The 12,425-nt window shown below is 46.8% G+C and overlaps 1 protein-coding gene across 6 annotated transcripts in view; it reads right to left on the bottom strand.

Annotated features, from left to right (window-relative positions):
- The window catches only part of PARD3B (par-3 family cell polarity regulator beta), a 536,941-nt gene that overhangs the window by 392,833 nt on the left and 131,683 nt on the right, over nt 1-12,425 (bottom strand). For 3 of the 6 annotated variants that reach the window (XM_083842789.1, XM_083842795.1, XM_083842796.1), the window contains exon 1: nt 7,419-7,735. The exons of 1 other annotated variant lie outside the window; for it this stretch is intronic. In XM_083842789.1, the coding sequence (XP_083698915.1) occupies nt 7,419-7,538 (120 nt within the window). In that variant the 5' untranslated portion in view covers nt 7,539-7,735. Of the gene's footprint in view, nt 1-7,418; nt 7,736-12,425 lie in introns of those variants that run through there. 2 more of the 6 variants (XM_083842792.1, XM_083842790.1) reach the window with 2 other exon arrangements.

The following is a 12,425-nucleotide window of genomic DNA, read 5'->3' as shown; positions in this document are numbered from 1 at the left end:
ACCTTGACACCACGTGAGGAGAACAAGTAACACTTTTATTAGGAGAGATGCTAGATAACATACTGTGGTCTTCTTTCCGTAAGGTCTTGTATCAAGCCCATTTTCTAAAACTTTTACATGACGCAGCTTGCCCAGTTTACCAATGTATTCAGGGCACGGTCTGGTCAGTGGCATCTAGAAGTCTGTTTCTATCAAGAGATCATTCACAGGAACCCATCACAGCTGTTAGCCAGCTCCCCAGCATCAAATGGGTGTATCTTTATGCATAAGCAAAACCCAGGAGTGAAATATAAAAATACAAAGCAGAATCTGTTTTCAACAATACTAATCGCTCAGGCCCATTAGCATCGTCCCATCTGTTAAGGAAGGAACACAGGCATCCTAATAGGGAGCTGGAGGGAGTTTTCAATAACGAAGCAATAGGTCTTCATGCCTAGGAACGCCGCAGTTATGACATGAGTGTCATTAGGAAAGCCTAAAGAATGTCATGCTCAGTGGGGGAGGAAATCGCTGCTTCAGCAGCAGGACGCGAGACTGCACAGTGTGGTGCAACTCAAGCGACCTCACACTGAACAGCTGAGGAGGAAAGCACAGTCACATAACGTGAAGCAACAGATAAAAACTGTATCTATTACAAACAATACCTTTTTTTTTTTTTTAAAGAAAACACCAACAGAACACAACCCCCTGTTTTCAAATACTTTGAAAAAACTAAAGCAGCATTTTATGCAGTAAGCAAAAGCATCTCTCAGTTCCATCCTACGCCAGAAGGGAATTTTTTTTGAACATTAAACTGTCATACTGCATGTTGCTTCCCGAGCTGGAAATAAATAGATGAAAAACATCATTTGGGCTTTGAACTTCTTCACAATTGTACAAGAGCACACACAGTTTGTGTTCACGTGGGCAGAGTAACAGGAATCAGCCACTACTGAGAACTTTGTACTGCTCTTCGACGGCTTCCTTACGTGACTGTTTGCACACCCAGTTATTAGAAAGTCTTCGCTGTCTCAAATGAGAACAACTGAAGAGTACTCAGAACTTGATAAATATGTTCCAGGAAACAAAAATGAAAACCCTGTACTATCACATAGATTGATGCCTGACCTGCAATGTTTCCAGGATCAGCTGTTCTCAGTTTGCCTACCGAATTTCCACCAGCTTTATCCAGCTCTACCCTTAAACTGAGTTTTTCCCCTGAAGCCCATTAACATCAGGTAACAATGTTCAGCCAAAAGCACAAGTTGCTGGCAGTACTCTGCTTCTAAAAAGAGAGAGAGATACAACAATTAATTTTTCAAGTTACATAAGTACATAAAGTCCTGTAAGACATTTTGTGTAAGTCTGACTTCCAGTCCAACAACAGTTTTTGTTTGGATTACAAACACCTGTTCAAAAGAGAAAGGAGACTGGAAACCTACCAAAAACTCATTACATCAACACTAGTAGCTATGAAGCAGTACAGAAGCAGACTTCATAGCATTTTATGCAGAAGTGATAGAAAAAGCAGGCACTTTTAACTCTCCATTTTTCAGGATCACTGAATGAATTCAACTCGCTTCGGACCAAACAGAAAGCCACTGTCAGCAGCTTGTATACAGTTCTGCCTCCCAGCACGTATGTAACACGCACATGTAAAACACACACTCACAATTCATATGTGCAAGGTAGTCAACAATAAACCCTCAACTTGCTTCTCACAGCATCAAGTATTTACACAGCTTGAAGGACAAACACGCTTCTTAACAGAGCTCCTCTGACAACTGATCAGAACTACACACATGGAAGAACTGAACTACTAAACTCATGATTTCTCAACTTGTAAATCTGCAGGACAAAGAGAAATTCACAGTCTAGGAAAACACTTTACAAACAACTTTAAAATCAAATTCTAGGTAAAGAGCATCTCTGTTCCTGTGAAGCCATCCCTTCAGAAATGCTCACACAAATACCCACTGTGAAACTTCTTATTTGAACTATGCCTTAATTAGAAGGCTTTGTACAACCACCACATTGACTGCACAGCCCACAAACATGCTGATTTGAGGAAACCAGTACCCTTGGTTTCACCTGGTCCCCTGGAACTACTTTAACAACTCGACCTAATTTGGTGTGCCAAAAGAAAAAAGAAGAAAAAAAAAAAAGAAATAGAGAAAAACCACAATCATGCTAGGACAATGAAATCACCAAGAGACAAAAAGCCAAGGAAAAAAAATTGTCAAAAGTGTACCTCCTGCATGATTAAAGAGAGTTACAAGTTAACAATAGAACTCATACAAAATTTCTTTAAGAAACTCACATTTTCCGCCACTTTCAAGCTATTTCCTGTATCAATGAAGTATCACCACTATGGTTAAGCCAGTAACAATTTGTTTTATATAAACACTTTTTGAAATACTTTGTCTCTTTCCCTTTTCTTTGCCTACTTATGTGGCCTCTCTTCCTGTTACGTGAGTCGGTTGCCCGTGAATTCATGCAACTTATATTCTGTCTCTTTAGCACGCTATCATAGTGGACAAACCTGAAGGGTGAATGCAGAAGTGATAATGAACTGTTCACTGACATGCATCAGTTTCCAAGACAATTTAAAATTTTGCTACCATACTGTAGCTTATATAGAAATACTTTGGCAAACATGGGGATGAATGGTTAAAAACATTCCTTAGTGAAAGTACTTAAACCAGAGCTTACTTTACCCATTGTTTTGGTAAAACAAAGATCATGGATTAACTCCATTCCTATTAGAGCATAAAATAGGAAACTTGCTAAAACGAACTCGGACAGAAAAGAGAGAAAAGAAAAAAAAATAAGGACCAGGTTCATGACAAAAGTGCCATACAAATACAGTTGTATTACTGTCTCTTTAGGAAGGACTAAGTACTCATGATTTGCACAAAACACAAAAGCCTTCCTAACAATGGACTTCTTTCAAAATTTCCCACCTATACTTGGTATCTTCTGAAGAAATCTGTTATGTTTTTACAAAAATTTTTCGTAAGCATAAAATTTTGAGTCAAAACTTGTTTCCCTCTCTCTCCCCCCACCCCTCCCCTGTTTTCAGGGAAACTGCAAGAACATTGACTGCTCCTTCTGCTTGCTGGCTGATTTACAACAGCAATACATAATTCTACAAAACTATCTATCACGTTGTGGGGCAGACAAAAATAGAAAGAAGGGGAAAAATCTATTTCTTCAGTTGGAATTAGAATCTGATACAGTCATTCTGCAGCATTAGCCCTTTCAGTGCCTCTCTTCTGGGGAAGGTGGCCAGTACAACCCAACAGCCCGCTGTTCCCTCTCCCATCAGAAATACACCCGACTCGAATCAGCTTGGCCACTGCTGTTCCTGCTCCCCACTCAGTCCGACTGCCAATTCACGTTACCGTTACCATTGCAGAATCACCTGCTGGCTTTTGTACCTTCTCATCGATGGAAGCACACGCTGCAATGCCCATCACAACTGCAGACCAAGTCCAGGTGAGATGGCCCAACTCACATTTGATCATCTGTGTCAGCGTTCCCAACAGGAGGCTGACACATTTTCAGACACTGAAAATGACCCACTCAAGAATTTAACCATGGCTTAATCTGCACATTTTAAGCTGTATGTAAATGGAAAATTACAGCATTTATTAACTTTTTACATGTTTCCTTGTCCCACCCATTCAACTGGCTTCTAAGAACAGACTTCCAACAGCCACGGCAGTCACGGCAAGCAAGCCTCTGGGTGAGCGCCACACACACAAACACGAGTACATTCATAGGCAGGCGATAACCGCCGCTCCTCCACCCCTAGCTCCTCCAGAGGGACAAAAAAACATCTGGACCAGCAAGGTTTGTTGTTGTTGCTGCTGTTAGACATTTCTCCGTGGACTCCAAGTTTCACTGCAGGCTAAAGAAAAGTCCCTGTGAATGTCACTTCCTAGGCTCAGGGCCATCCTCTTTGGGCACTTTCTGTACCAACAGCTGTTAAAGTTCTCTTTTAACATGCCGCTGGACCTAGCATCTCCAGCTGAACCAACGGCCTCACTACAAGGCTGGCAGCTCAAGCACTGTCCCCTGCTTTGGGGAGCGGTGTCTCAGAGGGGAGAAGCACGAGCACAATGCTGCATTTAGCTCGAATGCATTTAGCCTTGGAAGCACCGCGGAGCTGCTGTTAACAGGACTGCACAGACCCAGAAAACACAAGAGCTTAGGCAATCCTTCAGTGCTGACCCAAAATCTCTTTCTCCCTCCCATCCACATACTCAGGGAAAAAGAGAAGACAAAGGTCTCTCAATTCACTGGAAAACAATCGAGGAGGCACCTTGCTTTGCATCCAAGGGCCGTGCCTCACGGCCCCAGAGCAGCAGACACACAGCATCTCCTGCCGTGCGCAGTACATCCACTCTCACTCAAGCGAAGAATCCTAAATACAGATAACAAGCAAATGCTCCCTAAGGCACCAAAATACCAAGTTACAAGAAACAGTAAAGGACTGGGCTGACAACAAGGAATCAATTCTACTGAATCTACCTGCCAGCAGGAAGCCTTAACACACACGTTACCAAACAGCAAAAGCAGATCCTGACTCACAAAATTCCATCAAACCTCACTGAAACACAAGTAACTTTCTGAGATGCCAGTCACTTATCTGAAAATTTATTAACAACTCTCACAAAGAAGACGATTAACAAAACATTTGCTTAACCATCCAAGACAATTCACAGAGCACAGGATTCTCTTAGCTGACACTGTCACACGGACAGTGGGTCCCAAGTCCAGGCAGGTGTTTGAACCTGTGATGGTTGGACCAGATGATCTTGAAGGTCTTTTCCAACCTTAATGAGTCAATGAACCTTCCAGAAAATCAGGTCTGCCCGCTCAGCGCTACAACAGTGCTCCTGACAATCCACTGCTAATCTCAGAAATACCCCAAAAATAATAATCCCAGTCTGATTCTTCAGCTGAAGCCACAGCCCTGTATTTTGTTGTTTGAATGACAGCACTTGAGCTTTCATGAGCAATCCTCACCAACGCAGCCCAGCCAAGAAACCAAAACAAATTTGCAGAGAAAACACAGCAGGCTACAATAAGCGACTGCCTGCAGAGTTCTCAGCTATTTACCAAAAGTCTCATGGAAATGCGAGACTTGGCCATTTGTTGCATCAACTTTCCCCTCATTACAAATGTAGGTTTAAAGAGTTGCTAAGTACTGTAAGCCACTAAAAATTTTGCTAGTATTATAAGCAACAGAAACCCAAATATCTTACAATACACATGAATTAATATTCTAATCTCACATCTTCCCCTTTACTAGACACTAGAAATCCGTCAAATGACTGCTGTGTAATGGCAAAACTCTGCTTCCAGAAGAACCCTTGAAATACAAAGCTTCTCACAGACGTTTTTGGGATATTTGACAGTGTTGTAACTAAGAAAAAATTCCCAGAGCTTGTATCCTAGCTACCTTTTCATTTTCCATTCCGCAACTATCAAAGATGTTCCTTGCATCAATTTTCCTGCCTTCCCCAAATACTTAGGCACTTTAACAATAACATTTTCCACTTTGTTTTTCAGAAGTTGTTAACGCTTTAAAAAAAATTACATAAAGCACACTTAATGTGCCAACAGCAACAGCAGTATTCTGCCACAGGAAGTATTCCAAACATTCTAAATATTTTGAAAAGAAAAACAAATATTCAGTTATCTTTCACATAAACCTGTTTATGCACCCACACCACACAACAGATTTTAGTTGTTGATTATCTTGAAATAATCCCATTCCCTATGGCAGTCTATGTTTTTGTAAAAAAAAAAAAAAAAAAGTTAGTTTTAGAACAAGCTAGAAAAAAAAATGGCAAGACACCCAATCCCTCCATGTCAGATTGGACAGAAACACTTCACAAAGTAATAAAATGAATTGTTTGTGACTTCTGTATGACCTATTTATCCAACCCCAAATTTTCTCCTCTGGAAAGAGCACTAACTCCAAATACATCTGACAAGATGAAATTCGTCTACTTATCTTTTTGGCTAATTCCACTGCAGACCACGTAGACTGAAAAGCAATTAATCAAAGTCCTGAAAGAAAACTGTAAATTTCCAGTGAACAAGAAGGAGGTAGGGTCCACAAGTCATCAAACTTTAAGTGACTTGAATGTAAACCTGTTCTGCATTTTTCAGGTCCTCAGGTTGCTTCTGCCCCCCTTGCCTCTTTACCAGCCCTCGTGCAAGCTGCGAACCACCATTACCCAGTGTGACCAGCCATTTCTGAACAAACTGGCCTGCACCCGGTACTGAGTCCACCTGTGATGCAGGGTAGGGAACTGAGGACTTCCATCAGGATAAAGCCTGGAAGTTTCATTTGGAAAGACAAGAAATACAAGGTCAGAAACGTGAACCCTGCCCTCTCTCTCACTTTGCCGCAGAGAAGGCAGTATGTTTCAGACCTCACACCACCTGAACGAAGCATAGGAGATGAATGCTTAGCATAAAAATCATTATCTAGAACTATCACCTGAACAGCAAACTGGATACAAAACCCTAAGACGCATTACAGGACAATTAGTTTCTCATAGCTTCAGTGTTTATCTGAACCTCTCTGAAGCTGTTGGGACTCTTCCCCTATAAGCTGCTCCCTGAGTCTTCTAGAACAGGCAGGGCCTGACCCAAAATGCAGAGAGCCCATCAGTCCTCTCTGAAGGAGTCCGAAGAAAAAGAGAGGCGGGAAGGAAAGGCGTATGACGTATTTAGACAAAAGCCTTTCAGGCCACCTTCTGGCTGCCATCATGAGACTAACCCCAGGGTCATCACAAGTATGGGCTGAAACCATGTTTTAAGTGCCTGAGTTCTCCTCAACCAAAGCACTTGGTTGTGGTGAGCCCCATCCTTGAACGGAGATGATGTGGCAATTTCGGGGCTCTGAACCATGCTTCGGCACAAAAGGTCGCGTTGACCGTTGGCCATAACAGCACTAAGAAACCTGCAGATGCTTTGCCGTTATCACACACGTGCAATATTCGATAGGGAAGTTTTTCACAACAAACGTATCCGTCAGGCCCTACGTGCGCCAAGGCCGGTTAGGGCAGGACACTCGCTGAGGAACCCTACCGGGGCGACCACGACCCCGGAGCCGCCTCAGGTGCTGGTGACGGGTTTAGCACACCGCTAGCGAGCTTCTCCCAGACCTGCGGGGCAGAACAAGAGTTTGACTTCCAGCTTTGCGCTAGGGCGACCGAACCCTCGGTCAGCGGGGGCAGGAGCCCGCCCGGGGCGCCAGGCAGAGCCCGCACGCTGCGGGCAGCACTTTTATTGTACTCGGACGCCTTCGGAGGAGGGTGCGCAGCCTCGCCAGGCCTCTGCCAGGCCCCCAGCCGGGCCGTGCCGGGCCGTGCCGGGCCGTCCCCAGCCGCTGCCCCCCGCTGCCCCCGCCTCACCTTCTCCTGCGCCCGGCGGTAGCGCTGCAGGGCCTGCTGCGTGAGGTCGCGCACGCGGAGCTGCCCGTCCTTGCAGGGCACCACGATCCCGGTCCGCCCGAAGCACACGGTCACTTTCATCTCAGCGCGCCGCCATGCCCGGCACGGCACCGCACGAACGGCTCCGCACCGCGGCCCGGCCCGGCCCGGCCCGCCGCAGGTGCCCGTGCCCGTGCCCGTCCCGGTGCGCGTCCCCGCGGCGGGGGCGTGCCGGCAGGTGCGCGCCGAGCCCCGGGGCCGCGCGCGGGCAGCGCCGGGAGCGAGGCCGCGGCCGCCGGGCTCCTTCCGCCGCGGCGGGACAGGACGCGCCGCCCGCCCCGCCCCGCCCCGCCCCGCCCCGCCCCGCTCCGTGCGGCGGCACGGGCACGGCGAGGCCGCGCCGGGCCGGGCCGCGGGCTGCTGGGGGCGGTGGGCACGGCACCGAGCCTGGCAGGGCTCACGGAGCGCCCGGGCAACGCTCTGAGGCACGGCGGCTGGGGCTGGGCGGTTGTGAGGGGACCGGAGCCGGGCTCGGTGACCCTCGGGGTCCCGTCCTGCCCGCCGTGCTCGGGGGCTGCGGTGCCACGGCCCTCGCGGGTCCCCTCCGGCCCTGCCACGCGGCGCCGCGCCGTGCCACCCCCAGGTCACCTCCACACACACGGGTCGGCCCAGCGCCACTGCGGGCGCAGCCGATCCATCTGCGCGCAGAGATGCGCACAGCTGGCCATCGCCGCAAACCAAAGAAAAGCCGGCACTAACACACCGTGACAGCGCACAGCACGAGGGGACGGTTGCTGCAGCAAGGATAAATGCCCCACCGCTCAGACGTGCGCCCCAGAAGGCAGCCTGCGTCCTGTGCTGGGCGACACAACCAGGTGCCAGCACCACAGACACGCTGCAGTGGAAACAGGCTGGAGGTTACATTTAAGAGCGAAGTTTTGGGACAGGATGGGGATAGAGCCGCGTAAACTCCAGCAAGCGGAAGGTTTACGCTGGTTCCTTAGGAGCAGGCACAGGCTGAGGCTGGGACTGCTGCAGTGATGAACAATCCCCCCTTCCCTTTTCAAACCCGGACATATCTGCCATCAGCCCGCAGCATTTCTGAGTAAATCGCGGGGAAATAATCTATTAAACCAAATAGAACGGCTTTCCCAGGCTTTGTACATGTGCTTGCACATGCAAGTTCACAAACGTGCATCCAATATGATTTGAAGCAGAAATTACTAATTTTTTAATGCAAAGAAGCAATGCAGAAGAAGAGGAATGCTCTGTTTCTTCAGGAAAAAAAAAAAAAGTCAGTGAAGCAATGCAACAGGCCAGAAACAAGCCAGGCTGGGGAAATAATGGAAATGATCCCCAGTAAAAAGAAGAAAGGGCAGGGGGCAAGGGGAAGGCATGGTGCAGCTCAGGGCAGTTCTGCCAGCTGGGTTTGGAGCGATGAAGCCGGAGGGGCATCCGGGGCAGGGAGGCAATGGCTGCTGGCACATTTCTTTGCTCTGGAGCAAGTGACAAGGAGGAGAGGTCCCAGGCAGCAGCCTGAAACTGAGCAGGAGGCAGCAGGAGCTCCAGGAGCTCCTCGTCTCAGCTGCGACATGCTGGCAGAAAGCCTGGGTCCCAGCGCTTACAGGGCTTGGCTTTGAGGCTAATGATTGACTGGGACAGTAAAGGCTTCACTCTCCCTCCCACCCCCTGCTCTGTTTACTACCAAGGTGTGACACATTCAGGGAAAAACATGATATGGCTTCTTGTCCTCAAGCTCAGAAAGGTGTGGGTGATAAGCACTGCAGCTGGAGGTGGATAGGGCTTGTTGATAGGGATAGTGCCTCGTTTGAGACCGGCTGGGACGTCTGGAAAAATAAAACAATTGCAGGCCCAACTCCATAGCCAAAGCCTAAGCAGCGGGTTTCAGTGTCCACGGTGACAGCGTAAGGACCTGTAAGGTATCTCAGAAGAGGAGAAAAGGTCTTCTTTACATGTGCATACTAAGCATCTTACAGAAACTGAGATTGTATTTAATTATCACGCGTCAGCAGGGAGGGAGGAGAGGTTGCAGAGGAATCACCCACCAGTGTATTTACTGTCTGATAGTGTTTGTTTGAAAGTTATGCACGGTATTGCAAATAAGACATGATTGTGTTGTGGGTGCTTAACATGTTTGTTTACTCCGAAACAATCTGAAAGTCTTTGAAGCCAGCAGGTAACAATTACCACCTACATAGCAAGGGTTTACCTGTAATGTCTCTGGGCGTTAAGCCTGCACAACTGTCAGAAAATAAAACCTTTGCTTTATCAGAGAGCTGTCACAGGTTTTTTCCTTCTTCTGGGGATGGGCAAGGAAGTTGCAACACTTTTTTCCAAAAGTAAGTTCCCCCAATGCAGCTAACAGCATGGCAAGAAAAGCTGTCACGTTGGCACAGCTGTGAAGCAAAGTATGGGAGGACCAAGAACATTCAACTGGAATTCCCACAACTCACGTCTTGAGAAACTACAATCTGAGTTACGAGAGGTTGAAAAGAGCTGAACATAATTGTGTCTTATCAGTTTTCTACATTATTTGTTCATGCATGGGATCGTCAGGCATTATGACAACAACAAAATATTCCCTGGAAAAAAACACCCCAAGAACATTTGAGAGCTTAAGGCTTCCAAATGACAAAGCAGCTTCAGAGCCACATACACCTCTTCTCGTCAGGCACATGTACTTTCTAAGAAATGGATCGTCCACGTCCTCCTTATGCCCAGTTAAACTTACTTAAGGTGGAATGCACCAACTTTTAAAAGTAATAACGGGGTATTGTTTTTACTGTACTGTTGAACATCAAGGAGGAGCTGCCTGCTTAGCTCTTTACAGAAATCCAAACCATATTCCGCTCTGAGGAGCTCCTCACCCAGCTAATGCTGTAAGCAGGCATAAAGCTGCGCCCTGTGAGGGACTTCTGCTCCCTGCCTGCCCCAGCTGCTTGTTCCTGTCCACTCCCTTTCACGTGCCAGCACGCACAGTTGCAGGTCTGTGCAACGAGATGCTGTGGAAAACTGATTACTGTGAAAATTAATTTTTTGCCAGATTAGCTTTCAGCCAAATCAGTTCTGCAGAAAGCAGAAAATCAGTAGAAACCAGCACGCAATTCTGTAATTGGGCTTAATGCGTGCGCTGGCCCAAGGGAGGGCACGGCACAGCGAGACGGCTGACTTTTCCTTTTGGTTTATGCTGGCTTACAGGGCTTGGCAGGCAGCCTAGCTACAAGAGTTTCATGCATAAATGCATACATATATCCATGAGATACACTCATAACACCCATGTATCAGTTTCCTGAGAGGGGGTGATGTGATTTAACAGCCTATTACCACTGAACGATACTACTGTTGTCTTCCTCCCCTCCTACTGCCCTTTCCCACCTGATGCCTCTTGGATATCTCCATGAGCCACTTCAGTTCATCAGTCTGGTAGAAAGCTAACACAGAAAAAAGGAAAAGATTCTTTTCTGCTTTGTGGGCAAGCCAAGGCCACTCAGGGAATAGGCTGCTACATCCCAGAGCAGGTCTGAGGGTGAGGACAGGGCCACATGGCTGGGAACAGGAAGGGGAATGGACAAAACCTCCACATCCACCAACCGTAATAAGCCCTTGTGTTTAGCACATTCACCCAAACGACTGCCTTGGCCAACCTACCGCACTATTCGCATTGCTCTGTACTGCAGCCAATTCCTCTGAGGTCCCTCTGGCTCCCTCCACGTGGCTGCAGGCTGTCAGGACCATCCACTCAGCCCCCACCTCCTGAGCCCCCGTGGGGAACTACACCACTGCGCAAGGTGCTGACCGAATGCTCTCCCTTCACGCCTCCCGCCAGCAGCTCTGCCCCCTCCTGCCCCTTCCCACACCGGTACCACGCTGGCACAACACCAGGCAGAACACTCGAATTCAAGGCTTCCGAATTCACGTCTTTCTAAGCTGAGCGGCCCTTGCAGGTTTTCTGTTCCAGCTGGAAATTGCAGTAAGGATAATTGGTACTTTGTTTTGGTATCTTCAAGACTTTACCTAAATATCCCAAAACAGCCAGCAAATGTCAGTGAAGATTCACAAGCGCTGTGCCAGCAGACATGGACTGGTGAAGCAACTCGCCTGGAAACACAATGGAAATTTTCCGAGTTTGGCTGCTAACAAGACAACACGAGTTTTGACCTTTAATTTTTTGGCTCTGAGCAGCGCCTCTTTCCTGCACTATCACCCGTCAGGCATTTAACTGTTTGGCATCAGTAGCCATGGCTGCCAAGGAAGATGCTCTGAGAGCGTTATTGGTTCGGCCTCTTTTCTATTGTTAATAAACCACGTAAATGGGATAGATTAAACTGGAGCTCAGTTACATTCCAAACGTGCTAAAAAGGGTGTTAGTACAGGCATCATCTTTTGTTCCTGGACTGCCAACTGGAATGGATTTGGGGATAAAGCTGAACCAGATGAGGAGAAAAAAATAAAGAAGTGTTATCGTTTAAATCGGTCGTATAACCTCTGGAGATCTGATTTGTGATTTTTCAAACTTTTTCTGTTAACGCAGTAGAATATATTTGTTTGCTACTTACTGAATGTTGTTACCAGTAAACCCTTCAATTACTAAAAGCAAAAAAGGTCATAATTCCTGCTGTTTATATTTTGCATTTCTCCTAGCCTGGATAATGAAAATCAATAAAACCACTTTCGCTGCCAAGTCTCAATGGTACAATGTTGGTGAATAAAGGGAAAGCAAACTAACAAGTGTTCTTGGCAACTGCAGTACAATTTTAAAAAATACAATTTTAAAAAATCTATTTACAAGCTATATGAAATCACATTCTTGCAAAAGTTTAAATTGAACCTAATTTAAAGTTGAAATAATAAATAAAGGAACTGTGATATAGACTTGCAAAGCAAGACGATTCTGAGTTTCCATTCGTGCTGCCACCCTTAGTTTACCCTATATCTTCTTGCCGCTTGTGTAGCTATATTGATTTAGCT

The sequence above is a fragment of the Anser anser genome (assembly GCF_964211835.1).
Source record: "Anser anser genome assembly, chromosome: 6".
Taxonomy (NCBI): Eukaryota; Metazoa; Chordata; class Aves; order Anseriformes; family Anatidae; genus Anser; species Anser anser.
This window is presented reverse-complemented; position numbering and strand designations above follow the sequence as displayed.